The sequence below is a fragment of the Paracoccidioides lutzii genome, assembly GCF_000150705.2.
Source record: "Paracoccidioides lutzii Pb01 unplaced genomic scaffold supercont2.17, whole genome shotgun sequence".
Lineage (NCBI taxonomy): Eukaryota > Fungi > Ascomycota > Eurotiomycetes > Onygenales > Ajellomycetaceae > Paracoccidioides > Paracoccidioides lutzii.
Window position 1 is genome coordinate 89,440 of NW_015440963.1, and position 24,809 is coordinate 114,248.

The 24,809-nt window shown below is 45.6% G+C and overlaps 8 protein-coding genes across 8 annotated transcripts; 5 read left to right on the plus strand and 3 right to left on the minus strand.

Annotated features, from left to right (window-relative positions):
- Positions 1-39: 39 nt before the first annotated feature.
- PAAG_06085 (SWIB/MDM2 domain-containing protein) lies at positions 40-1,206 on the plus strand (the record flags this gene model as incomplete). Its single annotated transcript, XM_015845784.1, has 4 exons — positions 40-216; positions 366-824; positions 879-932; positions 1,021-1,206. The coding sequence occupies 4 exons, from the start codon at positions 40-42 to the stop codon at positions 1,204-1,206; spliced, it is 876 nt and encodes a 291-aa protein (XP_015700010.1).
- Positions 1,207-6,217: 5,011 nt separating this feature from the next.
- On the plus strand, positions 6,218-6,967 carry PAAG_12151 (hypothetical protein; the record flags this gene model as incomplete). Its single annotated transcript, XM_015847677.1, has 3 exons — positions 6,218-6,424; positions 6,516-6,542; positions 6,620-6,967. The coding sequence occupies 3 exons, from the start codon at positions 6,218-6,220 to the stop codon at positions 6,965-6,967; spliced, it is 582 nt and encodes a 193-aa protein (XP_015702668.1).
- Positions 6,968-7,059: 92 nt separating this feature from the next.
- On the plus strand, positions 7,060-9,744 carry PAAG_12152 (hypothetical protein; the record flags this gene model as incomplete). The annotated part of the gene is made up of 4 exons (XM_015847678.1): positions 7,060-7,225; positions 7,294-8,229; positions 8,314-8,712; positions 8,801-9,744. 4 exons carry the CDS (start codon positions 7,060-7,062, stop codon positions 9,742-9,744), a joined length of 2,445 nt encoding a protein of 814 aa, XP_015702669.1.
- Positions 9,745-10,804: 1,060 nt separating this feature from the next.
- On the plus strand, positions 10,805-13,400 carry PAAG_06087 (hypothetical protein; the record flags this gene model as incomplete). Its single annotated transcript, XM_015845785.1, has 3 exons — positions 10,805-11,335; positions 11,438-11,676; positions 11,744-13,400. 3 exons carry the CDS (start codon positions 10,805-10,807, stop codon positions 13,398-13,400), a joined length of 2,427 nt encoding a protein of 808 aa, XP_015700011.1.
- A 535-nt stretch (positions 13,401-13,935) lies between these two features.
- On the minus strand, positions 13,936-16,926 carry PAAG_06088 (MutS; the record flags this gene model as incomplete). Its single annotated transcript, XM_015845786.1, has 7 exons — positions 13,936-15,365; positions 15,425-15,512; positions 15,561-15,680; positions 15,735-15,884; positions 15,939-15,979; positions 16,032-16,350; positions 16,414-16,926. The coding sequence occupies 7 exons, from the start codon at positions 16,924-16,926 to the stop codon at positions 13,936-13,938; spliced, it is 2,661 nt and encodes an 886-aa protein (XP_015700012.1).
- A 373-nt stretch (positions 16,927-17,299) lies between these two features.
- Positions 17,300-19,050, plus strand: PAAG_06089 (WD repeat-containing protein; the record flags this gene model as incomplete). The annotated part of the gene is made up of 3 exons (XM_002791778.1): positions 17,300-17,524; positions 17,625-18,703; positions 18,807-19,050. The coding sequence occupies 3 exons, from the start codon at positions 17,300-17,302 to the stop codon at positions 19,048-19,050; spliced, it is 1,548 nt and encodes a 515-aa protein (XP_002791824.1).
- Positions 19,051-19,258: 208 nt separating this feature from the next.
- Positions 19,259-20,043, minus strand: PAAG_06090 (hypothetical protein; the record flags this gene model as incomplete). Its single annotated transcript, XM_002791779.2, has 2 exons — positions 19,259-19,666; positions 19,765-20,043. 2 exons carry the CDS (start codon positions 20,041-20,043, stop codon positions 19,259-19,261), a joined length of 687 nt encoding a protein of 228 aa, XP_002791825.2.
- Positions 20,044-21,000: 957 nt separating this feature from the next.
- On the minus strand, positions 21,001-24,800 carry PAAG_06091 (F-box protein pof6; the record flags this gene model as incomplete). The annotated part of the gene is made up of 5 exons (XM_015845787.1): positions 21,001-21,271; positions 21,386-23,687; positions 23,752-23,933; positions 24,013-24,233; positions 24,582-24,800. 5 exons carry the CDS (start codon positions 24,798-24,800, stop codon positions 21,001-21,003), a joined length of 3,195 nt encoding a protein of 1,064 aa, XP_015700013.1.
- Between the last annotated feature and the right edge of the window lie 9 nt (positions 24,801-24,809).

A 24,809-nucleotide genomic window follows, 5' to 3' on the forward strand; every position in this document is an offset into this window, starting at 1 on the left:
CTTCCCTTTTCCCGGCCTCAAAACGGATTACAATTAGCGATGCAGGTGTCATCAAACGCTGACTCTCCCGCCAATGCAGTGCCCCACGACGTCCAGGCGTCGTATATCAAAATTATTGATTCTATCCTGGCATCCAGTGATCTGAATACTATCTCCGAGAAACGGATACGTAAAGGCTTGCAGGATGCCGTAAACTACGATATCACCCCGCAAAAGGTTATTCCCAAACTACTTTCTCCCCAGACCAAACCATCCTCCCCCCCCCCCCCCCCCCCCCCCCCCAAAAAAAAAAAAAAAAAAAAAAAAAAAATTCCCCAGACTAGTTGCTGTTCTGTTTCTAACGCGCCACTGAGTACGGAGTATAGGCCGCAATCAAAGAGCTGATTATGCAGCGCTTTGATATCTTTGCGGAACAGAGCGAGAAACAAGCAAATGTCACCACCGTTGTCAACGGTCATTCATCCAACAATCATGTCCCAGTGTCCACAGTCGAGCCCATTTCCCCCGCCCTTTCAGCTTCGCCTCAGAAGCGCAGCGCAGAGCCAGAAAACGTCTCCGACTCAGGGGACAAACCACCTAAAAAGAAAAGAAAGTCCGATATGGTGGATGCCGACGCGATCTTTGCGGCCAAGTTACAAGCTGAGGAAAACCTGCGTGCGCGACCAACAAGAGGTGCAAATACGAGAAAGGTTGCGCTGATCAAGAAAAAGAAGTTGCCTGTGAAATCCAAAACAGCAAAGAAAGTGAAGGCGGATGATGATTCTGGCTTAGATGAACCTGACTCAGAATCAAAGAAGGAGGTTACTCGAACAGGTGGATTTCATGTGAGCGGAAGCTCCTATTGACGAGTAAACTTGCATATGTTAATGTTATCCCAGAAACCTCTCACATTGTCTCCTACACTCTCTGCTCTATTGGGAGGTGAAATTACCGTGAGTATCTATCTCATCTTCATTTCGTATTTCACTTCATCTCATTGCACTCCTATTTAAGCAAGTGAATCTCTCTAACAAGACCAAGCTTTCCCGACCACAAACCGTCAAGAAGGTTTGGCAGTATATCCGCGAAAAGGACCTCCAGGACCCGGCTGATCGACGCCAAATTCGATGCGATGGTCTTATGCGAGCCGTCTTCAAACAGGATCGGATACACATGTTCACCATGACTAAAATTCTGAACCAGAACCTTTACAACCCTGACGAGTGAATTATGCAGTTCCATGACGAAAAAAGAATTTCCTTTCGCCTATCTCATCACGATCCGGCGTTTAATATGGGGGAACTGGAGTATTTGCACCTGTCCAATTATCTCTTCCTTGTTTTATTACTCTGGTCATCACAATTACGCGTTATTTTTCGAAATGCCATGAAGATAATATTGTTCATCACCCTCTCCTTCTTCCCCCATCTTTCTCTCTGTGAGACGCACACATGCAAACATGCACATGTATCTCCACACATATTTTTCCTTGGTGTCTTTCCCACTGGAAACCCAACTTGCGTCTTACAGGCATTCTGCCAACCTGATCCGACCGTATCCCAGAACTGGATATTATCTCCTATCTTATTGTTTGTCATTTACCGTTTTACAAGCTCTTCCGCCATCTAAGCCACTTCTTGTTTCATTATCTATTCTCCCAATATACCACCACAGGAGAAGCGGGCGTATCCGTTCTGTTTATTGCCTATTAGCGTCATAGTTGGTTCCTTCAAAACCTACAACATTTATTCCCCCTCAGGATCATTTACGTCAATTTTTTTTTTCTTCTTTTTCTATTTTTTTGTTCTTTTTTTTTTTATTATCAATTATTATTCTCTCTCCAGCGGACGGAGTTGGTGGGATCCCTTATATCATTTAATGAACCATTATTATTTTTTATCTCTTCTATATCTTGATTAATTTTGAAATTATTTTTCCTTTCATTTTTCTCAGTTATTTTTTAGTCTTTGTCTTTGTTATTTATGTTCCTCACATTGGAGCCTGTGGTACTTTGTCCTCACTATTCCTGAAATATCCTTCACTCTGTATTGCTTTACCTTATTTTGCTAATTTTGATATGTTAGTTAGCCATTAAGCCAAACAATCTAGTCTCCTTACTGACTTTGCTTCTCAGTTTTTATTTCATTTAGTTCCTTGTCTTTTCTGCTTCCGCCTTAAGCATGCTATCCATCTTCTTCTAAAACGCTAAAGTGGTTTCCCCTTTTCCATCATATGAGAAAATGAGGAAATGGTGAATGTGCATTAAAGAAACATGTCAATTATCTAAATTGCTAATCTGAGATATTCCCTTCCACATCCCACAATATCTCTTTGTCAATATCGGCTCTAATCACGTGACCCAGTTGATATATCGCCCTTGTCTCAAATCGCTTTTATCTTTCTCCTTCACACTGCAACAACATCAAACTATCAACTAGGTTGATGTCAGTCAAGGGCTGCAACATTGGGCATCTCACTCTAGCTACATTTTCTTCTAACTTATTCTGTGGAAATTGGACTCTGGCAGTAGATAGTATCACGATACACGGTGCCCCTGATATTTGAGTTGAACAATGCCACGTTGGAGACTATATTACCAATATCACTGTCAATAAAATGGTATAGTTTTCCATGTTTGGTGTTCTGTTAGCTAGGATAGAGGGAGTCACCTTCTATCTAGCCCACCCATGAAATGCATGAGTAAATTTCTTGAGAACTTCTTTCATTTACTGACTGAAAATTTAAACTGGTTATGTTGCCAATTCTCAAGATTTCCAACCAAACAATCTTCTTATCAAAAGAAAAGAAGTTATACTGCTACTTCACTATTTTAAGACTGCTGTTTTGGGTGACCAATGTTTGAAACGCTCAAAACTTCTCTGCAACAAATAGATATTGAATGCAGCAATCCTAGATGACATTATTTAATGATATCTTCATTTTATCTCAGCATATAAAATGATGACACCGACCTCTGTTGAAGATTTTCCTCTCCCTCATAACAATAAATATATGATCCACTCCACAATACTTCTACTACATTACATTTTTCCAGCTCAAATATCCCGTATACTCCTTCTCCAACTACGGGACATTTTTGATTTGAAACCTTTCTGTTTCTCTCTGCTTGTTCTCACGTCAGTCAGCAATTTTCGCTTGATATTGCGAGCTGTTCGGTGCCTGGACATCGTCAGTACGTTCCATACACCTAGTTGGACGATGGATAAAAGCATTTGGACGAACACCAGGCTGAGCGGGTTCCTGCCACGGAGTTGATGCTGACATAGCTTGAATATTCTCAATAACTATACAAAGGGCCAAAGTAATATGTGTCACTCTAGCCTGTCATCAGTCGCTTGTACAGTCTTAGCGCACGGGTGGTTTAACTCCTTTATGCGTCATTTCCGTGTCTGGATTCTGCAAGCGCCGCTTGCATGGTTTGTTCAGATACCAGCACCACCAGTGCCATGGGTATTGTTGGCGGCAATGCCACTATGAAGTAGACGAAGAGAGCAGAAGTATTATCCATCCAGAATTCTGCGTTATTGTGCTCCGCAGATGATGTGATGGCAACAAGTATTCTCCTGGTCCTCCCCCTGAAATCACCAGACGCCCTTTTTGTGAATTCTTCTCATCAAGTCAACAACAGCAAAGGGCTCCATATAGGAGCGATCAGTTTGTGTCGCTGTCCCGCAATTGGCAGAAGAGCCCTGACAGAGTTTCCATTTGGGTTCAATTCATACAGCCCAAACATTTAGCAGATATTGCTGACAACAGCATGTAGTAAACTTGATCCAGATATTCATTCTGCAGCACTTGAGAAAATAGAAAATAAATTGGTAAGGTATAAGCGTTTGATACATTATCCCAGCACAATTGACAGAGAAGGACCCTGCGATTAAGGGTCACTTCAACAGAATATGTAGCACTCTCCCGTCACTCTTCAACTAATGTGGGATAAATTTCAGCGCTATCAGACAATCAGTGTTTGGAGCGGTCTGCACATCCTGCAGATCTTTATGCAGAATGTGTCGACTTAAATCCTTTCCTCTTACCGAGGTTGTTGATTTGATACCTGGAGTGTGAACTTCAGATGTTTGCTTCTCCTCCCCACAAATCACACAATTCGAGCATCCGTTGTTGCACTGCATTAAAACCATATGTTCTGTACAGAACACACCAAGGTCACAGATGGTCCCCCAGTCAGACGAGGTTGGATTCCCGGCGCAACACGATCCAGCTGGCATATGGAGAGCCAGGAGCGTTGACGACATTCAACATATCAAATGCAGGTTTCTTCACTGAAAGCAGCTAACTCAGTGTGACACTGAGGATGAAGACTCACAGCTTAGTTGACGTTTTTATCTGTCGCGAGATGTGTCCATCACGTTTCTTACTCCACACTCGCCATGAGTTGTAATCACACGATAATAGAACTGGACCATACCATAATTCAGAAACAAGAGAGATAATGAGAAGTAGCCACGATGACAATTGCACGAGAACACGAAACAGGGGATTCCTCTTTATTAACCTGGGTTTTGGTTTTTTTTTTTTTTTTTCTTTTTCTTTTTCCGGTCGCGATTTAGTTATAGTGACTGTTCGTTAAGATGAGGCGAAGTTTGACCTCCCGCTGCCCCCACCTGTCCAAATGTCTTGGGAATCTGTGGCCCCCTTTTCTTTCACGGACTTGAATTCCTTGATCTTTGCAGTCCTGAATTCCTTTGGGGCTAGTTGACTCGATTTTGTCGGTCAAAATAAGGTTATCTGATTTTTCAGTTTTTCAGCTCTGAAAATCAATGCGTATATCATTGCTTTTTCTTTCTTTTCTTTCTTCTCTTCTTCACCGTCAAAACAGTCTGTGACTGGTGTGTATGATCGTTCACAGCGGCATTATTTTCAACGGCTTTATCCTTCTATTTTTGCTCCTGGGAAAGTGGTTAAATTTACCCCAAATATTCAGAGAACAACACGCCATCACTGGTTTGTCCCTTGAGATACGGTGGATTCCAGACCAAGGATTCCCATCAGTCACTGCCCAGTGAATTACTCTGCAGTTCTTGCAGGGGATCGTCAGATCGACAACTACTTTCCAGTACAATGCATAATTCTTCGGGTATCTTCTTGGTATGAAAGTAAATTAGCCTCACACTACCCTGAACGGGGTATTTTATTTGATAACAAATTAACAATCAGGACCATATCTTATTATGTCTTCGTGACGGATTGCCATATAGATTTCATGAAGCCCAGGCGTTCGCTTCATGAATTCATGGTTGATTCAACTCTACGCAGCATAAGAGCTGAGAATACAGGGTACTTAGACTACCTAAGAAGTGCTCCATTCTGAGAATCATCGGGAATACATGGCCACTGTGTAAGAGTCGAGCTTTGGGAGCATGCTGTGATGGTCATATCCATGGCTGTATGCATTATTAGTTACTCTGTGTTGTGTTCAACACCTATTCCAGGGGCTATAATTCCACATGGGCAGGCATGAAATGAAATAGACTCGCTGCTGCAACCAACACACGGGCGAGTAACTAGGCGTATGTAGTTATATCTTCATGGTCAGCTGCAAAGTGGACCCTGATAGAAATCCATAACAATAATGCTATCCTTCAGATTCACCACCCCCCTCAAGTTCTTCAAGTTCTCCCGAGTCCCCATGGATAGAAGGAATGGAGAGCTGTTCCATTGCAATCGTACCTCCAACCTAAGCCCGCTAACCCTAGCATCCCCCAATAGTGCCCACTAGTTAGTTACTTAGGTTAGTAAGCCCGGAACTTGGGTTGGTTAGTTAATCGTTGACTGAATCCGGGCTCCAGCTGGCCCCTGTTTGAACTTCTCCAGGTTTATTAATGCACGCCCATCAAACTTAGCTTCCACCTCGTCATTCGCCAGCGGTATCAATCAGTGGTCCGTGATTCCTGAGTGATAAGAATGGATCTTGCTGCTGAGATTTACAATCTCAAGCGGGGGCCCCCACACCGCAGAACTATCTGCTGGGGCAGGTTGTCTGCAACCGCCACTGCACTCTCTGAAGACCCCAAGGGCAAAGCTTCTTCATGCCGACCTCTTGGGAAAAAGCCACAACGGCCCACCTCAGCTCCACCCCCCAAAACCGAAAAAAAAGAAAAGAAAAGAAAAGAGAAGAAAAAAAAAGAAAAAGAAAAAGAGGGAAATTATCGGCTCCTTATTTTCATTTGTCTCCTGAGCTCCGCTTGGACTATCCAAAATGACAAAAATTACGGGTCAGAAGGAAAACTCATCTAATAATTATGGGCGGGGCAAGCCTCGACCACCGGTTCCTATTGAACAACAGATTGGTTCTCATGAGGGGGTGTGTGGCATACACACAAAAGTTGCCCTGAACTTCTCCCATCACTTTCAGTATCATAAAATCTGCGGTTTCCGGGCCCTTGATTTTGTGGCCGGCATGGTGGTGAGCTCTTCATCACCTCACAACCAGCCCCTTTCTCATTCCTAAACCGAGCTGAATAGTCCCTATACTCTCACTGGAACTGGGTAACCAGGACACCAGAAGAATGGCGAGCTTTTTGGTCAGTTTTACCATGTGGTTTCGAGAGAGAAGACTCTGAACAGTGTTAGGTAGAGTCAGGCTGATAAATCCCTCTAGGATCCAAGTAAAGATCCAAACATCGGGTCTTCCCGTGGTAGTAACCAGACATCCACTGTTGATTCTACGCTCAACTCCCTCGGGGTAGAGACATCTACCTCTGCTGCCGCCCTTCTTACAACTTTTGCTCCGTCCTTTATCCTTTTTACCTTCTGGACTGCATTGTTCATTATCTGCCGGCGGAGTCAGCGACGATTCTATGCTCCCAGGTCCTATTTAGGAAATATACATGAACAGTACAATATCCCTAACCTTTGCCCTCCTTTTTCTTCCATGCTTATTGAGACCATTCTCACAATTTGCCCTCTTCCAGTGAGCGAAGTCCAGAGTTACCTTCGGGTTGGCTGAATTGGGTCGGTGCATTCTTCAACCTGTCAGACACCTATGTACTTCAACATTCATCCTTGGATGGATACTTTTTTCTGCGGTTTCTCCGCCTCATGTCGGTGACATGTTTCGTTGGGTGTCTTATAGTATGGCCAGTCTTGCTCCCTATTCATGCTACAGGAGGGGCTGGCAATACCCAGCTCGACGCTCTGAGCTTTAGTAATGTGAAGGAACCACGTCGATATTTTGCACATGTCCTTGTCTCTTGGACGTTTTTCGGTGAGACGTGAAAATATGTTCGCACAAGGGAGGTGAATGATGTGGAAAGGAGCTAAGATTGGTGATAGGTTTTGTTTTCTATATCATAACACGGGAAAGTATGTTCTACGCCACACTACGACAAGCCTACCTTTTATCGCCTCTGTATGCCAGTCGTATATCGTCCAGGACTGTCTTATTCATGGCTGTTCCTCAAGCCTTTCTCACTAAGCGGAAGCTGAAAAACGTCTTTGGGAAGTCTGTCAGACGAATATGGATTACCACAGACTGCAAAAAGCTGGATGATCTAGTCAGCACAAGAGACAAATTAGCGCTACGGCTCGAGGAGATGGAAACACGCCTGATCAAATCGGCTAATTCTGCAAGATGTAAAGCTATTAAAATGCAGAAAAAGGATGAGGAATCTGCCATAGATGCTTTTGCTATCCCAGATGGAGCGGATCATGACCTCGATTCTGTCGCATGGGAAGGCAAAGTGAAACGACCCACACACCGACTTCATTTCTTCATGGGCAAGAAGGTAGACACCATAGAATGGCTCCGGTCTGAACTTGAAAGAGTCCTTCCAGAAGTCGAAAAGCTGCAGAAGAAACACCGGGAAGGCGATGCAAAGTCCATCCCGGCAGTGTTTATTGAATTCGATACGCAATCAGCTGCGCAGACGGCCTTTCAAACGCTTTCTCACCACCAACCTTTTCAAATGACTCCCCGTTTTATTGGAGTTACACCTCATCAAATCGTTTGGCCTACTTTGCAATACAGCTGGTGGGCCCGAATTGTTCGGAAGTTCCTGATTCAAGGGGCGATCACTGCATTAATTATCTTCTGGTCCATCCCTTCTGCTTTCGTTGGAATGATCTCGAACGTTGCTTATCTGAGCAAACTCCTCCCTTTCCTCAGTTTTATTAACAAGCTGCCAGATGTAATTAAGGGGGTCATCAGCGGATTGCTTCCCGCTGTTGGCCTTGCTTTGCTGATGGCATTGGTACCGATTATTTTGAGATGTGAGACTTGTTTTTGGTTTTGTTTTTCATTGTAGACTTCTTCCCGTTTGCTGCCAAAATATAACTAATTCGTCCTATTTATAGTTTTCGCGAGGCAAACAGGTCTCCCGACCACTGTTGCCGTGGAGCTATTCACACAAAACACCCACTTTTGCTTCCAGGTCGTTCAGGTATTCCTCGTCACAACTTTGACATCCGCGGCCTCGGCGGCAACTAGCCAAATCATCAAAGATCCCATGTCAGCAAAGGACTTGTTGGCGAAGAACCTTCCAAAGGCGTCAAATTTCTATATTTCCTACTTCCTCCTTCAGGGCCTAGTCTTAAGCGCTGGCGCTGTGGTACAAGTGGTGGGATATGTGGTTTTCAAAATATTTGTTGCATTTTTTGATGCAACCCCGCGCAAGCTGTATGCGCGGTGGACGTCGATGAGCGGATTACAATGGGCTACGGTTTTGCCAGTTTTCACAAATATGGTCGTGATTGGTAAGTTCGACAAATAGAGCTGTGCCCCTATAACGGCTAAATCTTTCTCGGTTTTTCGTTTCTCTCTTCGATATCTGACCGCATCTAGCAATCACATACTCCTGTGTCGCACCTATTATCCTCGGGTTTGCCTCGTTCGGCTTATACATGGTATATCTGGCCTACCGCTACAATCTTCTTTTTGTCTACGACTCCGATGTGGACACCAAGGGTTTGATATACCCACGTGCCCTGCAACAAGTCATGACTGGTATATATCTCGCATCAGTATGCATGATTGGCCTGTTTGCCATTCGGGGTGCGATAGGGCCAGTCATAATGATGGTCCTCTTCACCATCTTAACAATTCTAGCACATATCTCCCTCAATGATGCACTGGGCCCACTACTTTCTGCGCTCCCACGAACGCTGGAACAAGCTGAAAAGATGAGTGATGACAGCGAGGAAGTTGAAGAACAAGGCTACGCAGAAGAAAAGGATAATGCAAGCAGCTCCCGTGCGTACGCAACAAGCGAAAAATCTCCAATAAGCCCGGCAACGGCAAGCAACGAGGTCAGCCTCCCGAGCCCATCATCTGTCCCCTCCAGATTCAAACGCAAAGGCCAAACGACCATAACTGTGACCGAAAGAGCGGGGACGGGCATGTCCACTGAGATCATCCCCTCGTCCCCACAAACGCCCGGCACTTTCCACACTCTCACCTACAAATTCTCCTACTTCATGCACTCGCTCGTAGAACCAAACATGTACATGGACTATGAGACGCTGCGCAAGAGAGTCCGGCAAGGTGCCCCGATAGAATACACTGATGAAGTGGCGGATAACGCCTATTATCCGCAGTCAGTGTGGAGTCCGACTCCGCTACTCTGGGTGCCACGCGATGCGGGCGGGGTTAGTCGCCGTGAGGTGGAGTTGACTAGCCGTGTGACGCCAATTACAGATGAGGAGGCGCATCTGGATGAGAAGAACAAGGTCAAGTGGGATAAAGTAAAGAGCCAGCCGCCGATCTGGCAGGAGAAGATATTTTATTGAAAGAAGGGAAGGGAAATGAGTGAAAGAAACTGGGAAATGTTTAGTTCTGGAACGAGGGTTGGTGATATTGGATGCTTATTTTACGTCGCCTGAAGGGAACGCACTTTATGATTGTTCAATACCCTGTAGGAGTTATAGAATTGAAATCCGGGTTTCAGATTTTGTTAGAGAGATTGAGTGGCTTTTTGGAAAGCGGAAAATTGTATATAGATATATCGGATATATTTTCACAATCGCACTAAGAATGCTTTGTCTTCTTTTGCACCGCTCAAGTCTGTTTCTTGGATTCAAGGAATAGAAAATAGAATATAGTTACGTGTTCAGAAATGATCTCATCGATATCAACGCAACACTCGTTCGTCGCTTACACTTGCAATCTACTGTATCTCTAGACTGAGAGGGTGGAGAGTGTCTGATTTGATCAATATCAATGAGATGGAGAGGGGGATCGAAGCGGGAAATGGGACTGGGCGATCTGAAGAATGAGATGCACTATTAGTGTATTGCATGACAATGCATAAACAAGCCCGCCATGACTCAGCTACAGAGGACAAAAGAGAAACAATAACTGGTTGAATGACAAGCCATCTTGGTGACTCAGTATGAATGATATTATATCTATCTATACGACTACATTTATATACTTCTGAGTAATAAATTCCCGATTTACTAGTTTTTAGTTAACTTTACTGGTTGTTGAGCAGCGGGTTGGATGAGTAATACTGTTACAGACCTATGGTAATTTACATGACATCGTATTCTCCCCAAAATAATAGGACATTTTCAACGTCCTCTGTAAAGAAGCTCACAAAATCCACCACATTTAACCCATGGAATTCGGGTCTTCTATTACTATATTATATATATTCCTCCTTTCGATTTACTATTTTCTTGTTATATAACACCCATATCTCCTTTTCAAGCCCGTTTTGAGCATCCAGGCACGAGCAGGATCGATCTGACTGAAATCTCCTCACCTTGTATTCGCGGAGATTATCTCTTCCCTGTCGAAGAAGATTTTCAGGCGAATTGATCAAGATTCGCAGCTCTCTAAGTCAGTATGGCTGAGGTATCCTCCAGCACTTCTCCAACCGCTGCTCCGCAACGATACCGAAGTCCCAACCGAGGCAATCGAAGACGTGGTCGTGGCGGTGGGGCGCCCTTCATGCAGACGGACAGCCAGCAGCGACGCGGGAGAGGGGGCGGCGGTGGAGCCAGGGGAGGTAGAGGGGGAGTACGGGGTGGAGGAATACAAACAAGACCACAGGGCTCTGGCTCCAACTCTAACGCAACCAGACCTAGGCAACCCGTTGACTGTGGTGATAGCAAGGGCGAACCTCCAGACCCAGTTCACCGCAACCTAGGTACCTCCGGTGACCGCCTGACTGGAGATGCCAAACATTCTGAAGGCGAAGGAGTGGCCACCCCGGCGGCTACTGCAGAAGAGCAGGCAGATGATGGGGAAGTCTGCTTTATCTGTGCGTCTAAGATCGATCATACCGCCGTTGCGCCCTGTAACCACCGGACATGTCATATCTGTGCTTTGCGCCTGAGAGCACTGTATAAAACTAGGGCTTGCGCGCACTGTCGGGTATGTTTTAGCAGCCATCCTGGCAATTTGGGAGTTGGGTTGACACAGTTTAAAGAATGTTGAAAGCTAATTTGAAGTTCGTTCTTGTTGAATGTCGAATAGACGGAATGGCCCTTCGTAATTTTCACTGATGATCCAGGAAAGAAATTTGAAGATTTCACGAATAAGGATTTCATCCGCACAGATGACAATTTGGGAATTAAGTACGAATCGTACGATATTTTTGAAGATACTGTGCTATTGCTGCGTTATAATTGTCCTGATAACGAGTGCGACGTCGCCTGTCAGGGATGGCCGGATCTACACCGCCATGTGAGGAACCAACATCAGAAGGTTATGTGGTATGTACAAGCTTGTTTCAGCTAAAAGCATAAAATTTCTCAACCGTCCCTGCTAACAAGTTTGAAGTGACCTTTGTACTCGAAATAAAAAGGTATTTACTCATGAACATGAGTTATTCTCCCAAACGCAGCTCCGGAAACATGAAAAATATGGAGATGACAATCCTGGCGCTGTTGATCAGAGTGGGTTCAGAGGCCATCCTGAATGTGGGTTTTGCCGTCGTAGATTTTATGGCGATGATGAACTTTATACGCATTGCCGAGATAAACACGAACGTTGCCATATCTGTGACAGGCGGAATGCATCCCGCCAGCAACAGTACTTCGTCAACTATAACGCTCTGGAGGAGCATTTCAGCAAAGACCATTTCCCTTGTCTGGACAAAGAATGTCTAGAGAAGAAATTTGTGGTGTTTGAGTCGCAGCTGGATTTGAAAGCCCATCAGCTGGAGTCTCATCCCGCCGGACTTTCTAAAGATGCAAGAAGAGATGCAAGGCTAGTTGATATTTCCAGCTTTGAGTACCGAACACCTTACCAACCTCAGCGGGGCGGAAGAGATGGGCGCGGAGCTGGAAGAGGTCGTGATCCTAACTCGGAGCCTCTTCCGCCATCCAGCGCTCAGCCTTTAAAGCGGGACGAGCTGGCTTATCAAAGACAAATTGCCATTCAGAGCGCTCAGTCAGTTTCCAGCAGAACATTTGGTGGCCAGCTCACATCGAGCAGCGCCCAATCAGTTCGCATGCCTTCACAATCGACCACAGCACATCCCACACCGACTCCCGCCGCTCTTCAACCGGCGATGGAGTCCTTAAATATAGGACGCCCTAATGCCACGCCTTCTACCCCACAAGAACAAGCCCGCCAAATAGCACATGGTGCCGTAATGGACCGCGCATACTCCCTGCTACGCAACGACCGGCTCAAAGTCATGGACTTCCGCAACAAAGTATCCGCGTATCGTAGCGGCACGATCAACGCGCCCTATCTCATAGAATCCTTCTTCTCGCTCTTCGACACCTCCTCCAGCGAATTAGGGAAACTTATAAAGGAACTTGCCGAGCTGTACGACGACGAGTCCAAACGCACTGCCCTTCTCAAAGCGTGGAACGACTGGCGCGCCATAAACGAAGACTACCCAGCTCTACCCGGGTCAAACAGCGTCCTATCAAACGCCAGCACATCCACCAGCGGCGGTGGAAAACGCGTATTACTCCTTAAGTCATCGACTGCACAATCATCACGATCCGCTGTCGGGCGTAGTGGCAGTCTAGGAGGACTTTCAAATGGTACAAGCAGCAGCAATCCATTTCCACCACTAGGCGCCTCCTCAAACACCAGGAAATCACGTGCATCGGCAACTCCATGGGCAACTGTGACTCCCCCGTCGCGCTCGGTCGGGACCTCACCGGCGCCTTCTCGCCCTTCTCCTTCAAATGGTGCTAGGATAGCAATGACTACAGCTTCCCGCACCGGTGGTGCCAACTCAGATGCTTTTCCCGCCCTCCCGGCGGCGCCGAAGCCTAACACACTCATGGCAGGTGTTACCCGCCGCACCGTGCGGTGGGATAGTGGATCCTCAGGCAACACCGGACCGTCGCCTTGGGGGAGGGGATGTATTAATCCTACACCGGCAGAGGCGGGTGGGGATGGGGATTTTGGAGAGGGAGGGGGAAAGAAGGGAAAGGGAAAGAAAGGGAAGCAGGTATTGTATCATTTTGGATAGTGGAGTGGGTGGCATAGCCTGAGAAAGATGTTCATATGTATCTATGCACTCGTTGGATCGGTTGTGAAATGAGGTTTTGCACCGACGATGAGTAAAGATGGTTTAGCTATTAATGTAGGACTGCAAACAAAATTGCTGGTCATGAGACGATGGCTAAAGTTGTCACATTTGCGATGTAACATGTAGAAATGGAGTGACCTCAAAAATGTAGACTAAGTAAGAAAAATCATTATAAGAGCGAGCCACTGCTGTCAACATCTTTGAAATTAATAATAAGCACGTATTCCGAAAATTTAAGATTTGGAAAAGTCGTGAATATTAGGCAACAGAAACGGAAGATAAGGGGTATGATTCATAAATTTCGTAGATCATGCAAGTGTAAAGCTAGAAGTCAGAATTTTGGCAGGAATCGCTAGGGACAACAAAACTTATTAAAGGGGGAAATTGCGGGGAAATTTATTGCATATTAATATATAACTGCGGCAACCAGAAAGTTGCTGTAAGAAAATGGACAGCACTTAGTAACTCGGAAGTTTCATAAAATACCTTTCACGAGTAGCCCTACAACAGACGAGGAGGGTTGCTCGGTTATCGACCATGGAATGGAATCTCCTGCGGAGGAGGTGGTTTTGTTAGTAATGGGACCAGGGTCACTAGAAATCATATCCGGATTAAGGTCAAGAGATCCTGACGGCTGAATGTCTCGACTTTCATCTATATCCATGATGTCGTCTTCTGCCATGTTGACTTCTTCATCAAGAGCCACCATTCGTAGCGTAAACTCCTGCTGGAGTTTCTTCAGCCAGGCTTGAAGGGCCTTACCTTCTAAGACGCCTTCCTTCGCTTGGAGGAGTTGTTCTTTGAGGTCTAAAATAAGCTTTCTCCTTTTCGCAATTGCCAAAGTTTTGGAGCGCTTTCTCTGATTCTCGATCTTCAAGCTCAGCGCCTTGGAAACTTCTTGCGCCTTGTCCAATAGGGATTGTGGAAAGGGGAGGAGCCGGGCAAGGAAAAGACCGTAGTGTTTGTCCTTCACGAAACCGTCCGCTATTTTGTACAGCATTGTCATTTTTGAAGTCGAGGGCGACATTTCAACTGCAAGGTGTAGATTGACAACGCCATTCCGGTCCGCCATAATCTTGGAGAGGTCATGGAAGTGCGTTGTGAACCAAACTAGAGCGTGGCTTTCGACAAGAGCTTCGGCAATGGCAATGGCAATGGCGAGTCCGTCAGCAGTGCTGGTACCGCGACCTAGCTCATCGATGATTACCATACTTTTAGGCTCGATGTTGCGAAGAATGAAAGACATTTCACGCATTTCAGCAGAAAATGTAGAGACGTTGGCTTCGACATTATCATCCGTTGATACTCGAGCAAAGAGTTGGCGCACAACTGGAAAAGAAGCATACTGTGCAGGGACAAAGCAGCCGATTTGAGCCATAACAGTCATCAAGGCGAGAGATCTAATATATGTGCTTTTCCCGCTCATATTACACCCCGTGATGATCTGGAACCGTGATTGCTGGGTAGCATACGCATCATTAGGCACATACTTGTCAGCGTTAATCCTTTCTCGGATAGGATGCTTTCCAGCCTTGATCGCAAGCGTATCTGTGAGTTCTGGTTGCACGTAGTCCTGCATGGTTACAAGATGCGCGAAGGAAGCCAACATATCTAACATTGCAATGCTTTCGCTAACCCGGAATAAGCCTGCTATTTCAGATCGAATATCCTCAATCAATTCCTGGATACTCCGGTCGCTCATGTTGATCACCTCATTATGGGCGTCGGTGATTTTTTGGTTCAGCTTTACGAGATCTAGAGTTTGAAATTCGATGTAAGTCTTCTTTCTAAAGATATTAATAAAAACATCGGGCAGTTCATTGTTATCCAAACAGGATACCGGTAATCGGAGATAATAGTGTCGTCCGGTTTCAAACCTCAGGTCAAGGGCGAGATCATATTTATCTAAATAGAGTGATTATCATTAGCGTCCGCCAGGACTTAGATTGCTATTTGAAAGATACCTCCTAGTCGAGAAGCTAGCTCCACCACATCATTGTTTGCCTCTTGATATGTCTGTCTTGCAACATCGAGGAGGCTGTTGATTCCAGCCTACATATATTAGAAAGCGTTACTTAAAATGCTTCAAGGGATCCTCACTTTGACAGCATATGTTCGTTGATTTCGTAGGTCTAAAGGCCGAGACCGGTATGTAACGTCTTCGTTCAGCGTGGAGTTAATCATATCTGCTATAGCAGCATACTCTTGGGGCCCACATAGCTAACTCTTGTTAGTCTTTTACGGTGAGAAAGGGGGAAAAGGGTGACTACGAACGTTGCGAATTGCCAGAAGAAGACTGCTCTGCGCACCAGACAAAGCTTGGTAGATGGGTTTAATCGCGTTGACATAGGTTTTGAGCATAATAACGTTATTTATCGATTGCTCTGCATGCTGAAAAGTCATCCTTGTTGGTATCACTATGAGCTAAATTATAGATTAGTTTCGACAAATTCCAGTTCCTAAGTCACGACAACCTACAGAAGTAAGGACTTTGTCCGAATCAACGAAAGTCTTAAGAGCTAAGAGCGGGACATTAGCGCGGTATATGCATGAGATACTTTGATCACAAACCCTGCCTAACGGAGTAAAACATCTCTTCCTTTGTGCTCAATTCCTCAACCGCATGATATCTAGCCAAAATCTTGGCTGGTTCCGTGGATGGCTGGAGTACATTACTGCGGAGAAGCCTAGATCCCATTGGGGTAAACGTTTCATTGAGAACCCCGAAAAGACAGTCGCGAGACTTGGAGTTTTGACGGTTTTGAATCAGCTCCAGGGAAACAATTGTAGATAGATCAATCAACATGGAACCTTCAGATGGTTCATATTTAATACGAAGAGAATGGCGAGAAAATTGCTTTGACAACTCGGTTTCAATGTAACTGAGTGCCTTGAAGGAGGACATGTTAGTTCAAGCAACGGCGGTCCGCCAAGTTAAACAATCTGAGCATACCGCAGCGAGACAGCATGTAGCAAAATAGCTGCCGTCGAGGGACATCTTGATTGACTCTAGGTCTTCTCTAAATGCAAGCTGCTCGACATATTCATGGCCCGCCCTTTCAGCCCATAGTCGTCGGTCAATAAACGTTACAGTTAGAAGGGGTAGGTTCTCTTCCACGATCGAATAGAGCTTCGAACGAGGTTCCCTTGCAGTTTTCATAAAAAGGATTTCTGTCGGATCAAACACAGCTAGTTTGTGAATAGTTCGGGCATAGGTTTGACTGTCACATATCTGACAAAGCACGGCCTCTGACGTGGAGAGATTGACAAAAGCTAGGCCAACAGTAGGGGATATCCCACGAGACTCGCTGATGGCACAAATAATCTCCTGGAAGGCGATACTTGTCCCCGCAGTTGTTGGCCTCGTTGTCCTAGGGTATCCAGAGTTTGACATAGCTGTGGTAGGCCGTCCATTATTGCTGTAACAGAAGGACGAAGCATTCGTCGAGAAGCACGTTGAAGGCATCCTCGACGAATGAATTACGCTAGACAGTGTTACTGAATATGTGCATCCACGGGATCATAGCCGAATGCAGTAAAATATGCTGCCCGGACACTGCAAGTCAATGCCTGCTGATATACGAAGAAGCCATCTCGACGTTGTTGAGTTGATGTCCTTTTTAAGTTGATGCCGTCGATGTAGCTGTAAATATGCGCTAAGCCGCTTACCGTTAGTTACCACCAGATGTCGCCAACGGTATGGAGCCCTTAGTCATCTCTAAAAAAATAACTTAGATTCATTTTGGGTACGAAATAATTTGCCGGGCTGCTTGATGTGCACGAGTCTCAACCACGGAATAATAGTGAGAGTAGCAGTGATTCTGGAAATCCAGCACAACATGGCAACAGTGCTGCCTCCTCCTAGCAAGCGCCAGAAACGAGACATTGCAGAGAGGACGCGGTTGCAGCAGGAAATCCAAACCATCCCAACTGACTTGGGCAGCATCCGGGTCCAATTCTTCGACCAGACCACGGGGAAGCCCACTGGCCCGCCCGTATCTGTTCCCATTGCAGATGCGACTGTCAAAAACCTTGAGACGCTTGTAAATACTCTACAGGGGAATGTAGGTACGCTCATAATCTAAATCCGCCAGATTTTGCGATCGGATATATAGAGGTTGCGACATGACGAAAAGACGAGCTAATGAAAAGTCAAAAATGTAGGATGACAATGAAAAAGTTCCCTTCCGGTTTACATATCAACCGGAGGAAGGACATGGAGATGTCGTTGATATCCTATCAGATCTTTATCATTCACTCCTCAAACCGGGACTGAAAACGTCGGAAGATACTGTCCACCTCCAATACACCCCACAAGCAGTTTTCCGTGTAAAAGCTGTATCGCGATGCTCAGCATCGATATCAGGGCATGGAGAGGCTATCCTTGCGACTGCGTTTTCGCCGGCTTCCTCGTCGCGCATGGTCACGGGAAGCGGAGATTCAACAGCGCGGATATGGGACTGTGATACCGGAACTCCTTTGCACACTTTGAAAGGTCACACCAGTTGGGTTCTTGCTGTCAGCTGGTCACCGAATGCACAGATGATAGCGACGGGGAGCATGGATAATACCGTTCGTCTATGGAGTCCAAAAACAGGCGAAGCACTGGGTGGGCCACTCAAGGGCCATACGAAATGGATTATGAGTCTCGCATGGGAACCGTACCATTTGCAAAAGTCCGGGGTTCCCCGGCTGGCATCTGCGTCAAAGGACAGCACTGTACGGATATGGGATGTGATTTCAAAACGCATTGACACTGTGCTCACAGGTCATAAAGGCTCCGTTTCTTGTGTCAGATGGGGCGGTACGGGGCGCATATACACCTCTTCGCATGACAAAACGATCAAGATTTGGAATCCAGAAGATGGCAGTTTGCTACAGACTCTCTCGTCACATTCACACCGCGTAAACTACCTTGCATTATCAACCGATTTTGTTCTCCGAACCTCCTTCTACGAACACAATCAAAAGGAACCCGAGACGGACGAGGCGAAATTTGCAACCGCAAAGCGCCGGTTCGAAGAAGCGGCAACCATCAACAATAAAATCACCGAACGACTTGTCTCTGCCAGTGACGATTTCACCATGTTTCTCTGGGACCCTGTGTCATCGAATAAGCCCGTGGCACGTATGCTGGGGCATCAAAAAGAAGTAAATCATGTCACATTTTCTCCAGATGGAGCGTACATTGCATCTGCAAGTTTTGACAACCACGTCAAATTGTGGAATGCTCGGGATGGAAAGTAGGTCAAAACTTTTAACCTCAACATTTGCCAACAATCCCTCCTGTAACCAAATCTAATACTAGAGGTATATATATATATATGTCTAACCAAATTTAACTAGATTTATATCTTCACTCCGCGGCCATGTGGGTGCTGTATATCAATGCTGCTTTTCAGCAGACTCAAGACTCCTCGTTTCATCGTCCAAGGATACCACGCTGAAAGTCTGGGACGTTCGGACGGGGAAGCTGTCGATGGATTTACCGGGACACTTAGATGAGGTTTATGCGGTTGACTGGAGTCCGGATGGAGAAAAGGTAGGTAGCGGGGGGAGGGATAAGGCAGTTCGCATCTGGAGACATTGATTTAAATTGATATTTGATGATAGGGAGGGAATTAAATTCAGGAAGATGGGAATTCAGAATTGACGCTTTCATTTGATTTTAACGGGAAAAAGGGATATCTATATAGAGGGAAATGAACAGGATGGTTCGAGACTTTCACGCCATTTTACATGAACACATATTTGACAAGACGAACAGTTCCGCTGCGAAGGCGCAACTAACAGCATCCTTAGCCATAACACACCCCTTCAACTCCCACAAGCACCGCAGCTAAAATTATAGCCAGCGCCCACCCCTCAAACACCCCTGACTTCAATCTGGGGACACCACCACTAACTCGAGGCTGAACATTCTCCTCAAAAGACCGCACACCAACGACATTTCCCGGTGGAAAATACTGGCAAACAACATACCAACCATGCGCAGCATCATCGTCTCGGTCACGAAGATTAGCTTTCCCGCAATCAAACCTCTCACACCCCATCGTCTTCGTCCCCTTCCATACAAGTTGTGAGAAATGGCCCGTCTCATGCGTGAAGCGCGGCTTATTAAAGTTGAAAGTCCTCCGCTCGTCGCCCCACGCCTGGACGGTGGCTGTGACGTTGGCGTAGCCCATGGCGAGATTTTCACCCGAGGTCTATGCGTGGTTGGTTTAGTTGAGGGAGGTTTGGTATTGAGATGGATTCGATAACCGGAAATTCAAAAAGATTGAAAGGTAAATTATCGTATACATACGGAATGTTCCCAGCGGCATTTTCGAGCCCAGTTTCGGGAGCTGACTTCTAGAGTCCTATTCCATTTAAGCGCTGTGGCATTGTGTTCGCATCTGAATTTATTGGTGACGGCAACGATAGTGTTGCGGAATTGCGAATCGGAGGTGTAGCAACGGGGTGATGTAAAGGATTGCGCTGCTGTTGGACGAGGAGGAAGAGTAACCGTAGCTGTTAATGTGAGATGGGCAGAGATTGTAAGGAAGTGAAACCAGAGAAAGAGTATGCAGAGTAACTTTGTCATTATTTCATATAGTGGTTTTCAGAAGCATGCGGTTGGAAGGGGTATCGAAGCTGTTTATATGCGTAAATGCTGGATATGACGAAACAAGTGTCTACATGCAATGTAAGGCAATTTGAAACATAACGGGATGCTTTCATATTTGGATGGACATATAGAGTCTCGTAGACTACTATAATGAAAGAGTTAGAATTGAACAATAAAGACGTTTCATTCCCCGTTTATTCACTTGGTAGTGGATGAATGGGGGATCAGCAACAAAACAAAGTACAACACAATCCATATCCGCTTCCATTTGTGAAAATGCTTTAAATAAAGTCATCGCGAAAAGCATAAATAAGTCTCTGTGGTAGCAAGAATCCAACGTCTTTCATCACCATCCAACAGAGCAAAAGGCTTGGCGGCGGCATGATTCCAGAAGTGAGATGTCTTCAGAACTGCTACGTCAGGATCGTCCTCTTAAAGCTGTTGTTGACAGGTCAGGATAAATTCCTGTTTCTCTGGCCTGAAACATGAAGCTTCTACCAGCGCTTCCAACGAAAAGTCAGGTTTTGAAAATGTGCCTTACATAAGCAGTCGAGGTCATCGCGTAAGACCGCATTGGAGAATTGCGGGGAAGAATTTGGAAGATACAACACTGTCAACGGAAGAACAGGAGTAATGTTCAACGGAGTGATCTCCACTGTCTTGCACATTCATGGATAGTTTGGATTAGCTGTTTGGCCGAGTTAAACAGTTCAATCCTTGCCTGGCGACAACGCGACCGGAGTCTAAGCGGCTAAAATGTAGCTTGCCATTGATGGGAACATACGCTGAACAATCGTATTAACTTGTCGATATTTGCGAATAGCGTAGAGACCGCTCCTTCAGTTCACAGTGCTCTATCATAGAGATAGGAAGATAAGATGATAGAGATATCCAACGTTCCATTAATGCAAGCTTTCGGAGAACTTCTGCTTTTCACATAACCAAACATCCAATGCCAAACATTGCCCTTTCTACGCCTTTCTTGACCTGATACCAATCAGCCCGCCTTGTGGCAAATTCATACACTTCCTCAGCGCAAAAGATGCCATGGAAGCGGTCGCTGTCGGCAATGATCGAAGCCATCTCCTTGGAATCAGAAGGATCGATAAGGTACACCTGCGAAAGTTCCCTGAGGGCAACGAAGTATTGAAGAAGCTGATCGTTCTTCATGGTTTTGATGAAGTCGAAGTAGTGGTTCATATCACTATTTGCCAAAGTTAGGATAAATAAGCTAAGAGCAAACATTTGCGGGGAATATTTGATCGAGTTCTGACTCCTTTTCCTTTCTTTTTTGACATATTTATTTGTTGAGACTTACCTTATAAGTTTAATCGCACCCTCTACATTTATACGTTGCATTTTCAGATGCTTGCACAGTGAGGCGAAAAGCCGCAGGCCGATTTCTTGATTAAACACGTCTAGGGTACTCTTATCCGTGCTCCCCACAAGCATCCGTGTGTGCGATGAGACAACATCCACAATAGCTTTTGCTGCCTCGCTTGGTCTGACATCGACAACATTCTGCCCAGACAGATCTGTACTCGGGTTAAAATCAGCCGCGTTTTGCTTCGCCGCCAGAAGGTAGTCGACCTCCTCCATAAGGACATCGATGCCCTTGCTGAGTCCCCCAGCAACCCGTTCATCTAGCATCTGCTCAAATTTCTTCTTCTCTTTCACAGCAGAATCGAGGAAATCTCCTCGATCGGTTAATTTAGTCGCGATCAACTCCTGCTCGTAGAATACGTCCATCATCTGCAGGATAAGGTCGCCGACATTGACTAGCTCAAGAAAAGTAACCAGTGGCTCAACCCCCTTGCTATCATGTTCATTTTTGTGTCGTGGTCGATACTCGGAAAGGTGGTCCACGGCTTTGTCAAAGCCAGCAATGACATGACGGTGACCGAGCTTTTGCAAGAGCGAAACGAAAATTGCCTCGCACTGCAGTTTTGCATTCTGTCCGGCTTTACCACCTAGTTTCACGAACTGTCCCGCGCGCTCCAGACTTGATTTGGCAGTGTGCACCAAATCCAGTGCTACCTCGATACTAAATAGGGAGCGGATACCTTCGAGTCTCGAATTCATGATCGCAACTTTGGCAGCAAGTTCGGTTGTGGGCAGATCATCTAATGGAGTGGGTGGACGGAATGGAATAGACACGGGAGTCGAAAACTTGGGGTTTGGAATATGATCTGGGTCATGTTTGTGCACATCCCTTTCGTTATCCTCCGCCTTTGGCCCGTTGGACATCATGGAGGAGATATTGGGTAGAATATTCACGGGTGCCATAAGGACCTTTTTAAATGAGGTCAAGAAATCTTTCTTATCAGCTTGCCTGTTGACGTTGGACATGTAGAAAGATTCCGTAGAGGCCGCTTGCTCTGAGAGTTGTCTATCCCATTCAGACACGACGACATCACAGTGTTTGCGGAAGTAATTAAGTTCGTCTGTTAGATACTGATCGACACAAGGTTCAAATACCTTTCCTACAATCTGGCCAGCAGCCTCGAAAAATTCGTCACCGGAGTTTTGAATCGGTTGTAACTCTCGAACAAAATGGGATGTCTGTGCGAAAGTTCCGGAGAAAGCTTTGAGATATGACTCAGTGTTCTTAGAACGAAGATCGATGAAAAGAGTGGTAAAATAAGGAGATAATACATCCTTCTCGATCCTCTCAAAAAATAGCGTGGAGATGCTCTCAGGCTTTGAGAAGCACATATTTATAATAGACACTTCCTCGTTGTATGCCACATTGAGACGAGTGAGGAATGCTTGCGAGTGCTCCAACTTAACAGCACCGTTGTCACAGTCGACACAGTCTGAAGGACTTCCAAAATCCGATTTCCGAGAGAACAAATGATTATTTCGAATGAAGTAGTCAATGGCTGCGCCGCCACCATTCAACGTGGTTAGGGCATGACCATATCTCCGCATCAGGCCGTCGATATCTCCATTTTCGTAGCCACTTTTAAACTCCTCTAACGCTGCCGCTTCAAAAAGAGATATGGCACGGAGAAGTTGTCCCTGCCTCTCCTCGCCACCCAGGGATCTATCACTCTTTGCAAACGCGTTCAACTCGGACAGAATTTGGGCTTGGTCTTCAGGGCTGTCGTAAACCTTAAAAACCATGCTATTTATCGATCCTCCCGTTTTACTGATATCCTTGTAGAAAGGGTAAAGAGTCGCGTGGATTTTCCCATACTCCTCCCTTGCTTTTCCCCGTATAGATCGGACACGGGAAAAGACAGATAAAGCCGCGAGAGCATCTGGACGTAGAGAATTATTACTGATTCCCATCCCGGTAGAGAATTCAACATCCTTAAACAAATTAGAAGGATCCGATTTGCCACTGATAGTTCTGTCTCCATTTTTGTCCGCAGCAAGCGATTCACCGGTCTGGGGAGCTTGGAGGTGTATAGCCGGCACACTCATATGTTTACGGAGATAGGGATTAGACTGTTCCGCCTGCTTCCTTGCCTCCAGGTCATTCCAGCAGCCAATCTGCTTGAGTCTCTGTACCCATCTCGAGTCCTCGTAGACCATTTCTCGCAGGAGTTTGGATGCCCTAGCGACTCTGATAAGATCGGACGGAGCTAGGTAATCTAGGATTGAAGATAGTATTTCTGTACACAGTCAACAAGAGCTCGAACCCTGCAAGGCATATACATGTATATTATCTGTACTCACCAGCAGGAAGAGCTGGTTTTGATATCTCCATCTGGGCCAATTTGAGAGACGCAAGAACATCTCTCCGCGGTCTCCCACCCGAGACCTGGGCCTTTGAAAAGCCCGACATCCTGGGCACCATAGTAGTTACAGTCTCAGGCCCACGCCAAAGAACTGAACCGGAGGTCTTGAGGTCAAAGTAACTGGTTGAGGAGAGGAATTCATTCCCGGCTTGCTCTGTTTTTGGGGTCCGTGGGTTAAGTATTCCTCCTCTCTATTAACTACCGAATGTTTGCAGATGGGGCCAGAAGACAATACGGTGGCGAAGACCCCATAGTAAATATCAGCCCAGCCCCCGAGCGATTGCCCTTGAGCCAGAGATAAATAAATATATGGAGAACGAGGGGGTTTCGACCAGCTGGTTTATATTTTTCGATCTCGATGCAAGTAATTAAACTATTCTCCAGTCGGAAACCAGCGCTGTTAAGCTCTCGGCTGCGATGCTATCCACTCCAAGATCCACAGCAATAATCAAGGAAGGTTTTAACGAGTTTCATAAATTCAGCCCCTGATGAACATCATCATCAAAGGTCTGTTTTGCGTCTAAATAATAAATAGGTAAATCGTTCTCTAAATAAACACCCTAGATAATTAACTAAGGAGCAGCATTCATTTCTCTTGAAATTATCTCTACCTGCTGAGCAATAGACATCCCGATCCAGCAACTAACTAATTCATAGAATATCCTTTTCAAATTAGTTCCTAACATGTAGGATTTATATATCATGCAGACATACATACATATACATATATATATACATACACACACACATATATATATACATGCATACTATGACATTCTGGGCTTCGCTGCGGCTGTACTGTTTTCTTTCTGTTTCGCCAGTGGGTACAAATGTCGTCAAGGTACCTTCTAGGTACTCGTTCACACGTTGGGACGTCTTCGCCCCTTTTAAACACCTCACCCTCTCGAACCACTTCTCAGCCAAGAACACTCTCGACACAATAGCTACAAAATCACTTTCTCCAACTCTGTCAATTTGCTTTGCCATTGCTTGCTC